This window comes from Anomaloglossus baeobatrachus, chromosome 6 (genome assembly GCF_048569485.1).
Source record: "Anomaloglossus baeobatrachus isolate aAnoBae1 chromosome 6, aAnoBae1.hap1, whole genome shotgun sequence".
Lineage (NCBI taxonomy): Eukaryota > Metazoa > Chordata > Amphibia > Anura > Aromobatidae > Anomaloglossus > Anomaloglossus baeobatrachus.
In genome coordinates, this window is record NC_134358.1 from 159,457,770 (window position 1) to 159,477,921 (window position 20,152).

A 20,152-nucleotide genomic window follows, 5' to 3' on the forward strand; every position below is an offset into this window, starting at 1 on the left:
AGGCAGTGTGCGGGGTGTCCTTACATGACTCCTGCATTCTGCACAGGCAGCGGCAGAGCCCAGTGCTTCTGAGGTGATGTCACGTGTTCACACATATAATTACCAAACCTTTCGTAATCCTACAGTAAACAGTGTACAAATCTGAGGATTATTACATTCTCAGCAGTAGAAAACCCCATGAATCACAAGTGGAAAATAATGCATGGGCAGCACACAATCCTGCTAAACTGGGCGTAGAAATCCACAGGACTAACCACCCATGGTATAGTTCACATAATAACCCTTCATTTGGTAGTGGGGCTGTATTTTAGCCTTAAAAAAGCATCTATGATGTTATTTCCTGCTGTGGGGAGAAGACTCTGAGTTTCTTGCTTCGGATATTCTGTATATATTGGAAAATATGAGCCATACATGCACTGAGCATATAGAGCATTCTCCGTATAGATACTTATTTTTTTTTCCTGGGTTTTAACTTTTTATGATTCTTTATTATTTAATTGCCAAACAATGCTGCTCCTTTTAGTGGCCTTACAACCTCAACCGGTATCTTGTTTGTTTTTTTGGTTTTTTTTTGTTTTTTTTTTTTTCTTGTGGTTCTAATTTGTTGGGCAGACATATTGAATGTATTGACATTACAAGGCAGAGCTGATCAGAGTCTCTTAGCTCTACTATGGTAGGCAGACACCCTGCAATTTTTGCTGAATGGGATCAGTGCAGAGATCGGCACCGATACTGCTGCATAATGTGCACTATATGTGGCCAGGAAACAAGAAGACAGAATTTGTTATAATGCACTTCTGTCTTCACCTTGGTCACTTTTCTTAGGAAGGAGAAAGCGTAGTGTGGCACCACAGGGTTCGGTTGCCACAAATATACCTGTACCTGGGGCAGGGAAGGATCTCCACATCAGGTAATCCCACAAACAACACTTCCACTCCAGGCCTGGAGGGGGAGCCCTACAAGCCGAGCTCAGGTGAAGTCCCCTTTAAATCTAGGTCTGGAGGCGGAGTCAGACAGTTGAGCTGGAGAGAGGACTGTGATGACATCAAGGTGGAGAGGGCTGTGCTGAGCCCGTGCTAGTAGCTGTGAGACAGACTGAGGGATCCAGGAGTGAGGCAAAAGAGGAGTGACCGGGGAGGTGGAGCCTGACCGCTTCATCCCCAAGGAACAGCGCTGACTACCGGACACAGTCGTCCGAGATTGTAAGGGATCTAATCTGCCCAGCAATAAAGACCGGAGGCCAGGGAGACTCCAGATCTCCTGGCCGCAGCAGCACCTGAAGGCAAAGCCGCTACACAGATCTTAGGGATCGCAGTGAGTACAGCAGTGCCCTTTAGAGAAGCTCCCGCCACCTGCCATACAGGTGAAGACAGTGAGAGAGGGACAAGGTATAGCTCCAGGCAGCCTAGGACCAAGGAGAGACACAGCGCAACAGGGAGGCCACACAACTGACCTGGCATAGAGATCCTGAACTGTTCCCAGATCACCCAAAAACTGTCACATCACAAACTGAACCCCTTTTAATAAAACCTGGTCAGAGTTAATGAATTGGTGTGACAGTTTATTTCTCTCATCTGAGGAGCCATAGGCTGCTGCACTAAAGTGACAGTTGAAAAGGCTGTGAAGACAAACTGCCATATCTGTGTAAGACTACAAAAACTGCCCTGGGGACCCCGCTTCACCTACCGGAAGCGTAAACAACCGGCTGCCTAACAATCACCCCAGAGGTCTGACCTGCAGCCCCAGTAACCATACTGGAACCGAAGGTGGCGTCACAAAATATTTTTATTTTTTTACTATTTACTGACTTTCAGCGACCACCAGGACCACGGGCCCGGTCACAGGCCCCCGTGACATAATCCCATTAACCAACGCCCGGTACAGAGTACCCCACGGCCCTGGGGCTGGTCACATAGCTTTCCTAGCCGCATGTTAGTGTATAAGGTGCCGAAAAGGAGAGCGTTCCCTCTCATCCCTATTCACTGAAGGAGCATCTGCTACAGCGTGACTAACACTCACAATAGGGGGCACGCATAAGGGTCCAGTAGAAATATAGGGAGCACAAAAATGCAAATTCTGGTAGTATATAATAGTATTGTTCTTAATTGTTAATTTGACTAATAGACTGTGTGCTCATGTTCGTGATCTTTATGTGCAATAGTGTGCTGTGTAAATGGACCTTTTTTTTAGGTCATGTGCTGACGTAGCAAACGTGTGCAATCGTTTTCATGATGTTTTTTGTTTTTTTTCTCTTTAATGTTTTGCTTTTTTTTTTTTTCTCCCGTTCTTTTCCTGAGTTTTTAGGTCATAGTGATCACAGGGGTTACTGCGCCTCTACTCCCATGATTGCTGCCACATCTCCAGCTGATGTTACAGCTGAGACCCAGCTCTCACTGCCTGGAGCAGTCCCCGCACCGCTCCCAGCAGTTCAACCCCCTAAATGCTGCAATCAATCGTAATCGTAGCATTCAGGAGGCAGGGAGAGGAATCTCTTACCTCTCCCTAGTGATTGGGTCCCTGTAATGCAATCACAGGAACCCAATTGCTGCCATAGCAAACCTGGGTCATCACAATGACGACTCTGTGTTACTGAGCTATGGATCGCTTCACTGACCATGCTGGATGCATGGTGTGTGAGGCGAAGTGTCAGTGCTGCGAGTGCACCACTGATCAATGTAATTTGCTGTAGTGTATTATATCAGATGCAAGAAAAAAGTGAGAGAGAATTGATGTGCTGCAGGCTTGTTCTGCACCAAAATCTACAAGGAAAAAATCTTCAATATGTGCACAGCAAGTCAGGATTCTCATAGACTTTGCTGGGATGTGTTTTTCCTTGCAGTATTGATTCAAATCTGCAAGGAAAAATTCTTGAAAAACGCAGTGTGGGCACACAGCCTTAGGCTATGTGCCCACGCTGCGGAAAATGCACCGATTTTGCCGCGGATTTCTCGCGGAAAAGCCGCGGATTTTCCAGAAATCTGCAGCACAGCTACTCCCCAGCCATTTCTATGGCATTTGGGAAATGCTGTGCCCACGCTGCGGATTTTTCCGCAGCGGATTTTTCCGCAGCGGATTTTCGTGCGTAAAAATCTGCAGCATGTCAATTATTGTTGTGGATTTTCGTTCGGATTTTGCCTATTCAATTGAATTTAAAAAAAAAAATCACAAAATCCGCAACCAAATCCGCACAAAATCCGCACCTATGAAAAGGTGCGGATTCCGGGGGAAAGCTGCGGATTTTGATGCAGAAAAATCCGCAGATACAGAGTCCCGTGGGCACACAGCCTACTGTTCATATCGTCCACTCGCATAGTCTGAGGATTTGGGACTTGTTCATGTATCAGCTGTAAAATTCCTCACATAAGCCGTCATTCAGAACTAATCATAAATGTAGATGTTCTTTGTGCTGTAGATGGAGTCCTGACTGGACCAGACTGGTTTTCAGGGAGGGGATACTACTGGGAAACGGAGCGGTTTAGAAGATTTTTCTTACTTTATACCCTAACAGGGCGTTTTATTTCCTTTTAGTGATCATTCACGAGCAGATTGTTGCGTGCGTTTGTGACAAAATGAGCTTGTTCTCGTGAGATCCAGACACGTCTGCGGTCATTTTTGAGAATTACAGTATTCTGCATAGCATAAGTGTACGTTGCAGTACCAGATACAGCCTGTAGACAGAGGGGCGCTGTTTTTATATGTACATTTTTACAACAGATATGAAATATTCAGAACAGTGCATTCTGTAACCAAATTTCCAACTCCTATTTTCCACACATCAGCTCCTTACTAAATGGCTCATTTAACACACATTTATATGACAAAAATATCTAAACTTTTCAAAATACTTATGAAACCAAATGTACAACAAGCTATGTATTTAAAAAAAAAAATAATTAAAAATGCTTCATATGATGGACATTTTTTTGCATCTTGGGCTGTAATTATTTTCTAAGTAAATATATTTCTAAAGATGCTATTGAGATGCATTTCTCATCGGATGTTGGTAATATTGATGGGTGAACCCAAACTATAAAGTTCGGGGTCTGTACTGAAATGTTTGGAGAGAGGGAAAAAAAGGAATACAGCAGGAGCGTTATACTTGCCTATCTTCCCCGCGGTTGTCACACTGCTTCAGAGTCCGTTCATTAACCCTCATACATATTCACTGCTTACCCTGTGCGCCGTCTCTGGTTGCTTTCAGACAGCATCCCCATCCTGTGTTACAGCTTCCGTGATTGGTTTGGAATCACACACACAGTCTGCACCCCTATAGGGTGTAAAAATAAATAAAAAAATTGGCGTAGAGTCCCCCCATATTGTGATGCCCAGCACAGATAAAGCATATAGCTGCAGCCCCCAGCTGTATTATCTTGGCTGTATATCAAAATAAAAGGGACCCCATGTGTGTTTTTATTGTGTGTGTGTGTGTGTGTGTGTGTGTGTGTGTGTGTGTGTGTGTGTGTGTGTGTGTGTGTGTGTGTGTGTGTGTGTGGTTTTTTTTTTTTTTTTTTTTTTTTTTTTTTATTAATAATAATAATTATTATTATTATTATTTATTATGATTTATAAAAACCGGCCTGCACCCTTCCCCAATTTTGATACCCAGGCATGATAAAGCCGACAGCTGGCGGCTAATCTCAGGCTGAGGAGGCCAATGGTTATTGGGCCCCCCAGCCTAAAAATAGCATACTGCAGCCGCCCAGAATTGCCAGTGTCCATTAGATGTGACAATCCCGGCACTTTACCCAGCGCATCCCTGTTGTCCTGGGACGGTGGCAATTTGGGTAATCTAAGGAATTAATGACAGCTCATAGCTGCCACTGAGCCCTAGATTAATAATGGGGGTTGTTCGAGACACCCCTCCCGCCCCATTACTAATCCTGTAAGTGAAAAGAAGATTTTTTTTCGGTGTTTGTGTTTATTTGAAATAAAATACAAAAAAACACTTTCGTTCTCAAATTTATTAACCCACCAAACACCCAGTTTGGTAATCCACACAAAGTGCCACAATGATTTCGGCTCTGCTACATACTGAAGTCGCAGTGCGGGCACAGAACAGAAATAAATTTAAAACTGCTAGAATGACCCAGCCAATCGCCTGACCTGAATCCAATTGAAAATTTATGGAAGGAACTAAAGCTAAGTTCATAGGAGCCCATGGGACCTTCAGGATTTGAAGAGTGTTTGGGTCAAAATTACACCTGAGCAATGCAGGCGACTAGTTTCTCCATACAGGAGGCCTCCTAAAGCTGTAATCGCCAAGACCAGCTTTTGTGCGAAGTATTAAATATATATTTCAGTAAGCGTCTTCAATACTTTTTTCCCTGTCATTTCTCGTTATTACAGTTCACTAAATTTATGGACATCCATGGTTTGATTTCTTTGATGGTGTGGATTGGATGGATTGTTACCGACATCTAGTGAGAATTTCATGTCAACAGCACCTTTTAGAAATATATTTTCTTAGAAAATTTATGACGGGTTCAATACTTATTCCACCTAACTTGTATATAGTATAGGAAACAGCAGTCCAATAGAAATAATACCATATTTTTTGTTTTATAAGACGCACCCCAAATTTGGAAGGAAAAAAAAAGGTAAAAAAAAAAAATATGGGGTCAGTTTATAATCTGGTGGTGTCTTACCAGGGAGGGGGGCCTGCAGAGGAGCTGGGATCACAGGAGGCAGGGGCAGTACTGGAGTACTGCAAGTAGTAGAGAAGCCGTGCACAGAACAGAGCAGGACGGAGCAGCCGTGCACACAGCAGCCGAGCAGGACGGAGCAGCCGTGCACAGAGCAGAACGGCGCGGCCCGATCCAGAACAGCGTCGCACAGACCAGCAGCACCGTGCACTGCTTGGATCATCTCCCTGCCTCCTTTGACCCCTCTGCACAACCCCCCGGTAAGCTACATTCGGATTTTAAGATGCACCCCTCATTTGCCTCCCAAAGGTTTGGGAGGAAAAGTGCATCTTATAATCCGAAAAATACAGTAAGTTAAAAAGGTGGACTTTATTCACCCAGATACATGTGATGTTTCAGCTTCTCATTTGAAGCTGGAGCCTGATCATTTGATGCTTGAGAAAGGCTTCAAAGTAGAGGCTGAAACATTACATGTATCTGCGTGAATAATGTCCACCTTTTTAACTTATTTCTATTGCAGTGCTGTCTCCATCCTATATTTGTTGTGGTTTTGTTTTTTTTTTTGTTTTTTTTCTTTTCTACATTTTGGGGGGTTTGGCTGGTTGATTTATGGATTATGGAGTATTGCACCCACAACATTACGACTGCTGCTATATATTTTTGTTATTTATTTACAAGGAGAATTATGTCACTATTGCCAATTTTTCTGATCTTACACTTTTTGCGCTGTCCTACAATAGCTCTTCCCATCATGGCCCTTTTCTCTCCAGAAGTCCATATGTGATATCCCCCATTGTTGCACATGCCCCTCCTGTGCCTTCATGCTTCTTGGCTTAGTATTTAGGAGAGGAAGTGATATTCATTGATTTGACACCTAGAAACTGTTTTTAAGACTGGGCTCTTGCATACACATACTCCAGGGATTTTAATGAACAGGATATAAGCTGTATTGGATCTTTTCCCTCAAACCCTTTTAAGACCATCAGACTGATCTATACAACACAATGTCAGTTTTAAGCGGGCTTTACACGCTACAATATATCTAACGATGTGTCGGCGGGGTCACGTAAGTGACGCACATCTGGCATCGTTAGTGATATTGTAGTGTGTGAAACCTACGTTCGATTGCGATTGAACGAATAAATGTTGATCGCATACATGTCGTTCAAAACCTAAAAATTGCACGTCGGGTTGCTCAATGTTCCCGAGGCAGCACACATCGCTGTGTGTGACACCCCGGGAACGATGAACTGCAGTTTACCTGCGTCCCGCTGCTCCCGCCGGCAATGCGGAAGGAAGGAGGTGGGCGGGATGTTTACGTCCCGCTCATCTCCGCCCCTCCGTTTCTATTGGCCGGCTGCCGTGTGACGTCTCTGTGACACCTAACGTCCCTCCCAGTCCAGGAAGTGGATGTTCGCCGCCTACATCGAGGTCGTATGGACGGGTAAGTACGTGTGATGGGAAATAATCGTTTGTGTGATACGGTCAACAAATTGAACGTGCAGCACATACGATGGGGGCGTGTCACATCGCATACAATATCGTATGCTTAATTGTAAGGTGTAAAGCAGCCTTTAGACCTGGGCAAAGTGCTGTTCCTTTGCAGCATGCAAACAACACGGGGCAGCCAACAGGCTGAAAACAATGGCGTACCACACCTCACAGCCGCCCTCCGTCCGGCATCTGAATTTCATTGGTATTTGCATCATCAGGATGCAGTTACGGGAGAATACAATTATGGAACAGGGAGCAGTTTGCCCTCACTTCCACTATAGAGGCTCTATAAAAAAGCTGTGTACAAAAATGCAAATAGGGTCTTACCCAATAGGGAAAGAGTAATAAATAAATCAAACTCACCTTTAGAAGTTATGCAAGTCACAACTCCTATAAACGTATGTACAGTCCAGGTCAATAGCTGCAGCCCGGGTTTGGTAGATAACAGAAGATGATAGAAATCAGGTTTTCCAAGCCGCACTACTAACCAATCCGGATCGTTGAAAGAATTAATGTTTCTTTATTTTCATGCACAGGTCAACGCGTTTCAGGAGTACTCAGCTCCCTTCATCAGGACAACAGGCAAAAACATCAACATCAGATTTAATGTTTTTGCCTGTTGTCCTGATGAAGGGAGCTGAGTACTCCTGAAACGCGTTGACCTGTGCATGAAAATAAAGAAACATTAATTCTTTCAACGATCCGGATTGGTTAATAGCGTGGCTTAAAAAAAACAGATTTCTACGATTTTTCTGTACAAGAGCAATGATATCCCTACATCATGAATATTGTGCGTAGAGCAGCGCATCTGGGGAATGTGGTTGGGTAAATGGGTGACAATTTAAAGAAAATACTTGTAGGAAAGTGTGTGAGGACATGACACTGGGCTGGAAGCTGTTCATCAACTTAAAAGCGCTGAGTAATAGGAGCAGTATGCTTAATAAGTACCATATTATATGGTATTAGCTGCTACTGATAGGACTTACTGCAACATACCGTATATTCTTATTGTAACATATATTAGCAGTAGCACCTAGTCAGTATACTTAATTCTGCTCAATATTAAGTGATAACATTTTTAATAAAATAATATTAATAAAAATGATCATAATTCAGTTCGGCCCTCCACAACAGGCAAGCACTCATGTAGCCCATTGGGAAACTGAATTTCCCACCCATGTACTATGTATTCTGCCGCTACTAAAATCAACTGCTTTTCAGGTACCTGAGCACTGCCACCTAGTGGTCACACTGTGCTAACACTATGTTTATACTAGCAGAAGAATCTGCTCTAGTAATTTGGTATAGGGTTTCATTGATTATCTGTCATTTCTTCATTGTATGATAAAGGCTGAGCAATGTGATGAAATAGCCTGCATGTAGCCTTGAGCAGGATTATAGAGAATACAGATCACAATTGTACCTTATGTCTAAGCACATAATGCCATTCCCAGCGTACGCTCCCATGTCTGTGCTCCTAACATTGCTTCATACAGAATCTAATGCATATCACAGCTTTGTCGCTGAATATTTTGTAGTGTCTGATCTCTATAGAACAGCAATTCAGGAATTATTAAAACATAACTTCTAATGGAACAGAAAAACAAAATCACACACTAAGCAAATAATGCGTAAAATATTCCACTTCTGTCTCATCCCTCAGGGATAGAAAATGTAGAATAGTAGTGATATTTAACCCTGGGTTTAATCCTATAGAACAATGTCAAAAAGTTGGATTAAACTAGTAAGAGACCCTTTTGGTTACATAGTCACAAAGCGCCTTTTGTATCCCTGAGGGATGAGATATACATGTAATATCTTCTGAATTATATACTTTATTCACGTGTGTGTGTGTGTGATTTTGTTTTTCTAAGTGTTACGTTAGAAGTTATGTTTTAGTAATTTCTGAATTGCTGTTACAATGAAATACTGCGGGATTTGGCGATACTACTTGCGTTCGCGGTGTTTGCTCATTTTCTAGTATCTGATCTCTAGATATTGAATTGAATTGTTCTTTTGCAGAATCGGAAGACTTTTTGATGGAACGGAGCCCATTGTTCTGGACAGTTTAAAGCAGCATTATTTTATCGACAGAGATGGCCAAATGTTCCGTTACATATTGAACTTCCTGCGCACGTCAAAGCTTCTCATCTCTGATGATTTCAAAGTGAGTATCTGTATAAATCCTGTGCGTATTCCCACCTCAGCGGAGAGGGGAACTGCGTGTGTCCAAAACAATACAGCACTTACTAGGATTACTGGTGTATCTACGTAACTTCACATTATCAGTCATCCGTAGATAAAACTTTTGCAAAAATGATTGTTTTTATGTGATTTGTAAAATCCCCTATTGTTCCATATATTAACCCTTTAAGCACCACTCCAGTGTTTTTAAAATCTAAAGCGGGCTTCACACTCTTTGATATCGCTAGCAATATCGTATGCAAAAGCACCCGCCCCCGTCGTGCAAGCGATTTCGTGTGATCGCTGCCGCAGCGAACATTATCGCTACCGCAGAGTCACACGCACTTACCTGGTCGGCGTCGGCACTGTGACTGCCGAACAATCCCTCCTTCAAGGGGGAGGGATGTTCGGCATCACAACGACATCACCGCAACGTCACTAAGCGGCCGGCCAATCAATGCGGAGGGGCAGAGATGAGCGGGATGTAACAGGCCGCCCACCTCTTTCCTTCCGCATTGCCGGTGGAGGCAGGTAAGGAGACGTTCCTCGCTCCTGCGGTGTCACACACAGCGATGTGTGCTGCTGCAGGAGCGACCAACAACATCGATAATCAACCATTACCGATTTTTGGTTTTGGAACGACCTCTCCATGGTGTATGATTTTCACCATTTTTGAGGTCGCTTAAGGTCGCTGGTAAGTATCACACGCTGCGATATCGTTAATGACGCCGGATGTGCGTCACTAACAACGTGTTCCCGACGATAAAACATTAACAATATCGTAACGTGTAAAGCCTCCTTAAGTCCCCTGCCCCCATCTTATACTCCACTTCCGGTATCTTCATTTGTTTCCAGCGTTGCTCCTGGCGGTCTCTGGTGATTTGTGACCTGCCGGCTGCTCCATTGTTTGTTGGAGGGCGACGAAGGTAACAACTCAGTGCAAGTCTATGAGAGCCACATTCTAGCTCTCATAGACTTGTATTGAGATCTAGTAATGCAACTTCTGACTTCCGGCCAGTCAGAAGTTATGGGCACAAGATGGAGCTGCAAGATTGTAGTGCCGCCAAAAACCGATGAAGCCTTCAGAAGCTGAGAATATGAAAGGGCGAAGGGCAGTTACATTTTGGAGTGGTGCTTTAAATAGCAGCTGATAAAACGGCACACTGAATAAGGTGGAAAGACATTGACACCATCTGCATAAATCCCTGGGAGAAGGAGCTTTGTAATATGTTGATGTTTCCTTAATTGTACAGTGCCTAAACGTTATAATTAACATGGTGGGTCAGACCCAGTCTTAGCTTTTCATACAGCCAGATCAGATCTCATACTTTGCACTGATGAGGGGAAATCGCCCCAAAATACAGTGTCTGTTAATTAAGGTTCTGATTTGGCATAAATCCTAAGTCATCTGACAAGACTCATTAAAGGGAACCTGTCAGGTACAATATGCACCCAGAACCACGAGCAGTTCTGGGTGCATATTGCTATTCCCTGCCTAACCGTCCCTGTATACACTAGCATAGCTAAAGAGATCTTTATAAAAAGTATTTCTAAAGATCCTTTATGTTATGCTAACGAGCTCAGAAACTAGTCACAAGGGCTTTTTCTTTTTTTTTGTTTTTTATTTTTTCCCCCAACTAGGCAAGCCTACAGGTATGTGCTAACATGCTAGTTAATGCTCATTGCTCAGCGGTGAAGCGTGTACCTGTGTACGCTTACACCGGGCTCAGGGTCAGTGCGCGTGATCAGAAGTTCCCGACACTTCCGAGCATGCGCACTAGAGCTCTCGGAAGCCGGGACATGTACACCCAGCTTCGTAGTGTGCATGACTAGACGTGTCTGGGTCTTCTGATCATGCACACTGACCCTAAACTCTGCGATCTAAAGCAGTGACAGCGTACTCAAACATGCGCGTCACCACTGATGACGCTGGGCAATTGGCATTGAATAGCATGTTAGCATGCCCCTGTGGGCTGAACGCCCTTCCGACTAGTCCCTGCACTCATTAGCATCTCATAAATGATCTTTAGAAATACTTTTTTCTAAATCTCTTTTTATATATGCCACTAAATACAGGGATTGTCGGGCAGGGATTAGCAATATGCACCCATAACTACTCGTGGTTCTGGGTGCATACTGCACCTGACAGGTTCACTTTAAAGGGTCACTTTTGACTTTTAGGATTGCTGTTTCCAATAGGTGGCGCTAGAGTTTGTCTACTTCCTCTCTGAAGAGACACTGTGCATGGTGGGTCATCAAATCTTCTTCCAACTGCCTAGCAAAAAAACCAAAGTATATCAGATTTAGCTCTAATTGTAAATACAAGTTTTAGTCTAGTGTTATTAAAGGCAATTTTTATTTTACTCATTTTTATTTAAAGTAGATTCTATTTAAAGGGGTTGTCCGCTCTACACACTTCTGCAGTCACTGTGTGCCTCTCTGTGCCACTCTGACTCCAGACATGTGCATCCTCATATCACACACACACTGTGAGTATTCAATTTTCTCATAGCCTGGAATGGCGGTCACGTGGCGAGAATATGAGCTATGCAGACTCCCGGACAGAAGCTGACCAGACTGGTGCAACCTCACAATGCAAGTGGATTGAGTAAGGCCAAGCCCATCTAGTCGGATTCTGGCCCTCACCCGATATGACGCATATTCTATACAATCAGTCTTTGATAAGACCATCCATTTTACACTTTTTATATATAGTGTTCAACCTAATGTTCAGTGTGGTGGCCATGAAGCCAGACCTTCACCAGTCATCAGGTGTGAGCGCACTGTTATTGAATAGACTGTGAATTTCAGGAATAGCGGGAAATTCTAGTATTGCCCTTGTTGTGTCGAGCAGTGATTGAATGATATTGTTGTAATTCCTATATTGGACTTTTTCAGGATTACACACTACTGTATGAAGAGGCCAAGTACTTTCAGCTTCAGCCCATGCTTCTGGAACTGGAGAGGTGGAAACAGGACAGGGAGGCTGGGCGCTTTTCCAGGCCCTGTGAGTGCTTGGTTGTCAGAGTTGCCCCAGATCTCGGTGAAAGGATTACCTTGAGCGGAGACAAATCTCTAATAGAGGAAGTTTTTCCAGAAATTGGGGATGTAATGTGTAACTCAGTTAATGCGGGCTGGAACCACGACTCCACACATGTTATTAGATTTCCACTCAATGGATACTGTCACCTCAACTCCGTTCAGGTAAAAAAAAATGTATTTTTTTCTTTGTGTTTTATTAGTTTGTCCATCTGATTCAGGGATAAGATAAGCAGCGTATAAAAGTTGCTGAACGATATATTACATTGATAATGCCTCCTGACACATACATTAATACCACCTGACTGATACATTACATTGAGCAGAACTGTATACATATATATTTATACATCCCCATCGTCTGTAACCATTTCTTGTTGCTTCAAGGCGTCTAAAATGGTGAAAGAAACTTTGCAATAGAGCCTAAATCTTTGTTTGATTTTTTTACTATGCAGCCCCTGTGCATACCCAACAAATGATGTGCAGTCTGATCCTGCAGTCTTACTTAATTTGCCCCCTACTTTTTGTTAATATGACCGAAGTAGGTTACAAGAAGAAGACAGGCAGAAAGGAGTATGACCCCCAAAAGACCAAACTGTAGACGGTTTGCTTGTACTCCTAGTTTTTGAAGACTTGCCTTTTTTAAATTAATTGGAACAGTAAAATGGTTGTAAAAAGTAGGTGGTACCATCAACACTTCTATGTGAAAAGATATACCGTATCTATAGGTACTGAGTGGTCTTACAGCACTGTGGAAGCTAAACACAACAGATCTGCTGTGGACATAAATGAAGATTACGTCGGCTCATAGTAAACTACATAGGGCTGAAGTTTCAGGCTGCACATAGGCCGAACTGACAAAACTCATTGTGACGTCCCAATTTTTATTTTTGGGTACCCCATTATCCAGTGCTGGATTGAAATACAATATACTACATAATCTTGATTATGTCACAAAGCATCAAACCCCCTAAAGACTTTTGTAGCTTGCAGATTCTATATATCATATGTAATGGTAACTATACCTGCTATTTCCCCCTTACAAGGGTTTTCCAAGATTATAAATTATTTCCCTATCCATCGAATAGGTTAGTAATGCTTTGATCCTTGTGGGTCTGACCACTGGAATCTTTACTGATCCCAAGAACAGAGCACTGTCTCAATAGAGCAGAGGTCTAAGGGTTTTTTCACACTGCGTTTTCACCTACATTCACTGGTCCCGTCGGGACATCCGTCCAAACCACCCTCCCCACCCTTCCCTTAAAAGCATGTTTCTAACGCTTACACCGACTGAGCCATTGACTAGAATGGAGCAGACTGAGTCAGCGTGTTCTGTCTTGTACCATTTTCGGGCATATACGTTTTCTGCAGGCAAACACCCAAACGTAGTCTACTACATTTGGGTGTCCTCCTGCAGAAAACGTATATGCCCAAAAATGATGCAAGACGGAGCACACTCTGACTCTGTCTGCTCCATTATTGTCAATGGCCCCATTGGCATATGCATCCGAAATACGCTTTGCAGTGGGGGGGGGGGGTGTCGCTCAGACGGATGTGCCAACAGGATCAGTGATTTACAGTGCCAAGCTTTTTCTTGCACATCAATAGAGCAAAGTGGAAGAGAGCATCCTTGACATCGACGCCTTTCAGTTGGGGCTCTGCAAAGTGCCAATCTCAGGATCGCTTTGGGCTCCAGTGATCAGGGTTCCCATCAATCAGAAAGTTGAAATTTAAGCCCCCCTAACCCTAGACTAATGCCAACTGAACTGGACAATATCAACATTTTGGGTCAACGGTCTAATTTGTATGGGAGCCCCAGGTAACTGATTGTTGGGGGAGTTAAGGATTTAGCATGTTCTATCTTTGATAAGCCGCTGCCAGACATGTCTGACAGCAGCTCTTTCATAGAGAAAACCAGAGCGCTCGGCCGAACAAGCTCTCCTGTGTTATGGGAAAGATGGTCAAGATGGCTGTCAGACGAATGATCGGCCAAAGCATCGTTCAGCTGACAGTCATCTCGTGTATGTGTGCTTTACTGTCTTGGGAAAATGTTACTTTGCTTTGGCTACTCAGAGATTTGTATTGTAGTTTCACAATTGCCCCTCTTGGCTTGTCATTCTCTAAAGCATTGCCTTTTCCTTTTCTAGGTCCTGGAGAGGTTACAGCAGCGTGGCTTTGAAATAGTAGGATCATGCGGAGGAGGAGTTGACTCTTCTCAATTCAGTGAATATGTACTGAGACGAGAACTGAAAAGGACATCTCGCGCACCCTCTGTCATACGAATAAAGCAGGAGCCATTAGATTGAACAGACACTTTTCTTATGCAAAATTGGACAATTTCTTTGCAGTTGGGACACCGTTCCCATAATGGACACTGAGCTAAAGACCTTTCCATCACCTCAAAAAAAAAAGACATTAAACGCTGTTAAACAGCGGCATCAGGAATACACGTCAGGACGGCAACTGCAGGATCTACAAATAATAAACTCTAAAAATATGAAAGGGTACTGTAATACTACAACTTATCCCCCATCTGAGACAATATACACTAAAAAAATTCCTTCAGATTTCTGTTCATAGTCTATTCCTCATTTACAACCAGTGAAAAACAAACCTTCAAAGACGTAAGGTACAGAAGACACAAAGCGGCCACCAGTAATCAGCGATTGGGTGGGTCCCACAAATAGATATATTTGGGTTATTTATAAAAATGAGGAGATTATTTATAAAGCTATTAAGGTGTAGGTGTTCCCGGAAGCAAGCAATCGACTAGTAATTTTTTTACTTGCTTTAGTGCTGATTGGGGGTCACAGACAACACTACTGTTACGGTATTAGCTGCCAGATGATACAAATCCGCATAGCACATTAAGCCATTTTGTACATTGTTTCTGCCCACCACTTTTAGTTTATTAGGAAAACTTTTATGATCTGTATCTGATCTTTATTTATGATGGGTTTATGAAAACTCTTTTTCTAAAGGAAAAAAAAGTTGTTTGGTTAACCACTGACTTTGGCTTCTGAGAAACGCATGCCCTCACTGAAAGCTGGAGCCAAATTAGTTATGTTGGTACAAGGGTGTTAATACAGACCAAACTCAGTCTACCCCAGTTGGCATTACAAGGATCATTGAATAAAAGCTTTTACTACTTTGATCATTCTCTGACTAGTACAATTAGCCCGATTTTACTGTTTTACTTATGCACTTAGATGGAAGATGAGCCGACATTGGTATCGTCACCATAGCCAAGATGCATTCCCTACCTGCATGTTGGCGATTACTGTAGACTTTTTCTTTCTGAATAGTTGTTAGGCAAGTGTTAACTTGCCAAAGATGCATTTGGGATTTTTAAACAATTTTGCACATTAACCTCTTTAGTTCTACTGAGATATAATGTAACTATGGGCACTGCAGCAGTTGCCTACACTTTTTGCCTACACATAGTGAAGACAGCCATTTCCTTGCATGACTTAAACCAAGAATCGTGTAACTGATGATTTCATTTTGACACCTTCAACACCGTCAATATATTGTCAATAAGACAATGTAGTTTTTACACCTATGAAATGAATAACCATTAGTTACACACAGACCATTAATGATCACATTGATTTGAACTGAATAGATTTTGATAAAAAAAAGAGAGAAAATGTCTTCATAGGTATATGCAACAGGTCCATGGTAAACAGGAATGTTGGATGATCTTCACAAAAACCTGACTCGACTAACATTAAAGGGGTTCTGTGGGACCAGTAACTTGATGGCCTAAAGGCCGCTTTACACGCAACGACATCGCTAACGTGATGTTGTTTAGGGTCACGGAATTCGTGACGCACATCCGGCCTCATTAGCGACGTCGTTGCGTGTGAAACATACGAGCGACCACTAATGAGCAAAAATACTCACCTTATCGTTGCTCGTTGACACGCTCCTCCATTCCCAAATATCGTTGCTGCTGCAGGTACGATGTTCGTCGTTCCTGCAGCAGCTTACATCGCTATGTGTGACACTGCAGTAACGAGGACCATCTCCTTACCTGCGGCCGCCCGCAATGAGGAAGGAAGGAGGTGGGTGAGATGTTCGTCCCGCTCATCTCTGCCCCTCCGCTTCGATTGGGCACCCGCTTAGTGACGTCGCTGTGACGCCGAACGAACCACCCCCTAGAAAGGAGGCGGTTCGCCGGTCACAGAGACATCGCTAAGCAGGTAAGTAGTGTGACGGGTCCGAGCGATGTGCGCCACGGGCAGCGATTTGCCCGTGACGCACAACCGATGGGGGCGGGTACGCACGCTAGTGATATCGGTACAGATATCGCAGCATCCCTGAAACAGTGCCATAACTGGAATTGAGTATAGAGTATTTTTATTTTAAGAAGGGGACAAACCATTTAATGGTCAGCCCTCCAAAGATCTGATATTGATGGTCATCAAAGAACCCTTTAAAGTAGCAATTGTGGTCTATGAAACTTGACTAATGAGTGCTGCTTGGAACTACAGTCCATCTGTAAAGAAACTACTTACTTCACTAAACTGCACATTGTGCTTGTGCGTCTAAGGCTAGGTTTACATTTCCGTTGTTTTGCATCAGTCACATGCGTTGCTTGACGCATGTGACTGATGCGTTGTACAATGGATGACCAAGAACAGAATTCATTGTCGGACTCCGTTGTGTGCGGGGGACAGAGTTCGGGGTGGGTGGAGCCGAGCGGGGCCGTGGTGCTGAGGACGTCAGTGCCACGGGGACTGCAGGCCTGGGGACGTGTGTGTGTGTGTGTGTGTGTGTGTGTGTGTATACATGCGGATGCTGGAGGGGTGGAGCCGAGAAGTGTCGGCCTCCCTGCGTATTCAGGGTAAATATCGGGTAACTAAAAGCAAAGCACTTTTTGCTTGGTTACCCGATGTTTACACTGGTTACCAGCGTACACCACTTAGCGTTGGCTCCCTGAACACGTAACCAGTGTAAATATCGGGTAACTAACCAAAGCGCATTGCTTAGTAACCCGATGTGTATCCTGGTTACGTGTGCAGGGAGCCAGAGAGAGCATGTGCAGCGAAATCCTGCGGATTGCGCTGCTCAAAAAACGTTACATGCTGCGTTCCTTCCGCCCCGCGGTCAGTCGTTCCATGACTGATCAGTCGGGCGGAGGGTGCAACGCAGCATCATCAGTCACAATCCGTCTCGTTGTTTACCAGAGCAGCGGATTGTGACTGATGTAATTTAACGGAAGTGTGAACCTAGCCTAATGCATTTTCTTTAGGACTTTCTTTAGGAGTTCTTGAGATGCAAAAAGGATAAAGCTTTCTTTAGGAAGCTTTATTCCTTAACCTTTTTGTAAGATCTGTTGTCTTTACAACCTTAGTGGAACACAGTTTAAAAAAAAAAAAAAAAAAAAAAAAAATCTGAAATAGAAAATGAAGCCACATTTAAAAAATTGAATTTACTTTTCCCAAAATCTATAAATAAGGTGGTGTTAGGAAAGCCTAGCCACAAACCAACGTACAAGTACAGCACCATATGGTGGAGGACTTTGCAGCTTCTGCACCAGGGTTGTTCCACCTGATGCTCATGGTTAATCTATAAACCTCTCATCCTTTTTTGCCAGCCCTATTCCCAAGGACTTTGAAATAGTCTTGGTGCAAGTTGGCATAATTCACACACAAGAAGTTGCATATCTCTGTGGAAACGTCTTGCTGGATTTCTTTTATAAAAGTCATCACTTATTTGTGTAAGGGAAGTGAGAGACTGCCAAAAGCATTGGAAGAAGGGAGAGAGTGCATTCTTGACAGGGAAAACCAACTAAGCTCAGACCTTGCAGTTTCAAGTGAAAAATACTCCCATACGTCCAGCTCACCATATTGCCAATCTTTGTTCCGTATGGAGCTCGGGCGACAGCTCTGCCATCGCCAGATAAGTCTAAAAAATAGAAACGTCCAGTTCAAACTACACTACACAGAAAACATGTGACACATGAGTGGCGTAATCCACGCGTTTCAGGTGCATAAGTCACGCTTGGTTATGATTAAGGGAGCATTACACCTGAAATGTGTTGATTACGCCACTCATGCGTCCGATGTGTGCTGTGTAGTCCACTTCATTTCAATCAAATTAAGAAATTGTATGTTTGAGCCGGACTTTTCCTATTTTTTTAAAAAATACTTATTTAAAACTCTGATTTTCTTTCATGACCAGGCGTAATACTGTATACCTCCCTTTACCTTGTGCTGACAGGTTATATAAATCTATTTGGTTTTCACACAGGCATTACATTTTAAGGCTTTTTTTTTGCAATGTGGAGATAATCAAATCCCATGTCATGAATCTAATAAAATCATTGAATCAACCTGCTTAAACGATCTGAACAATTATAAATCCAAAACTCCTAACATTTAAATCACAATCTAAACAATAGAAAAATGAATATTATTGTCGCTGTGACTTACACAATTATCCACTGTGTGGAAAAGTAGCAAGTAGACTGCTGCAATCTGACAACATTCTCGCTGTACGTAGAGACAGATTCCCGGTTATTTGTCTGTTTTCAGATCTCCAATTCATGTATTCAGTTTGCTTGTGCGAGAACCTTGGTTTATGATTTAGGAGGTAAAGGTATAAACTTATTTTAGATATTCTGACTGCTGTATACTAGTCTATGGTATGTATAACGTCAAACTATTCCTCATTTTCCAGACCTCTGTTTGTTTTTACACTGCTGCCATTTGTAGTTTGGTTATAAGTTTTTGCCTTTTGGAATTTTTAATGGGATGATATTTGGAATACATAATTTTTAGTAAACATGGTGATTAAGTATTGATGGTCTTTTCTTCCCTTCCTTCCAAGGATCAGCTCTTTAGTTGGCAATCGCTCCCCAACTGTATTATCTTTGCTTCTTTTCAGTTGTTGACCATCAATACTTTTAGAGCTTGATCAGTCTTTGGTCATTGATTTGATCGGGTCATTCAGGTCACCAGCAGATTGGAAAATATGGTCAGTTACCATAACACTATAGGGAGAGCTATTGTGAGAAGCGCCGTTCCTAATGTTTGCAATTATTAAACACATTAACAAATACGTGTTGTGCCCCCCTTTTTATGTTTCTCAAATTTCTAATAGCGCCATTTAAGTACAGTTCACTTATTAAAAGGGTTGTTCATCTTTGGGGTCAGGTTTTTGTTTCTTTCTTAAATGCATGCTATTGGGGCTAAAAAGCATTTTTGCAATTTGGTTTCATTAAACATTTTGCCATTTTTGTCTTCTATAGCCACTGTTGCACTGTCTATTGCAGGCTGCAGAATCAGTTAATGGGGTTGGCCACTTTATCATTTTAATGTTTGGGGACATTATTTTGTATACACATGCAATTTCAATGTTGAGGAGTGTATATAATTGTAACACCAAAAAGGACAAATTGTAGCATTGTGGAAAATCACAGAATTGATATACAAGTGCTTCTCAATAAATTAGAATATCATCAAAAAGTTAATTTATTTCTGTTATTCAATACAAAAAGTGAAACACATATATAGTCATTACACACAGAGTGATCTATTTCAGTGTTTATCTGTTAATGTTGATGATTATGGCTTATAGCCAATGACATCTCAAAAGTCATTATCTCAGAAAATTTAGAATAATTACCATAAAACCCCTGCAAAGGCTTCCTAAGCGTTTATAATGGTCCCTTAGTCTGGTTCAGTAGGCTACAAAATCATGGGGAAGACTGCTGACTTGACAGATGTCCGGAAGGCAGTAATTGATACACTCCATAAGGAGGGTAAGCCACAAAATGTCATTGC

General features: G+C 42.7%; 1 protein-coding gene across 2 annotated transcripts in view; it reads left to right on the plus strand.

Annotated features, from left to right (window-relative positions):
* The window catches only part of KCTD1 (potassium channel tetramerization domain containing 1), a 152,371-nt gene extending 136,858 nt beyond the window's left edge, over positions 1–15,513 (plus strand). For both annotated transcript variants that reach the window (XM_075353331.1, XM_075353330.1), the window contains exons 3-5: positions 9,159–9,303; positions 12,219–12,524; positions 14,507–15,513. In XM_075353331.1, coding sequence (XP_075209446.1) covers positions 9,159–9,303; positions 12,219–12,524; positions 14,507–14,665 — 610 coding nt within the window. In that variant the 3' untranslated portion in view covers positions 14,666–15,513. The remainder of the gene's footprint in view (positions 1–9,158; positions 9,304–12,218; positions 12,525–14,506) is intronic.
* The last annotated feature ends 4,639 nt before the right edge of the window (positions 15,514–20,152 follow it).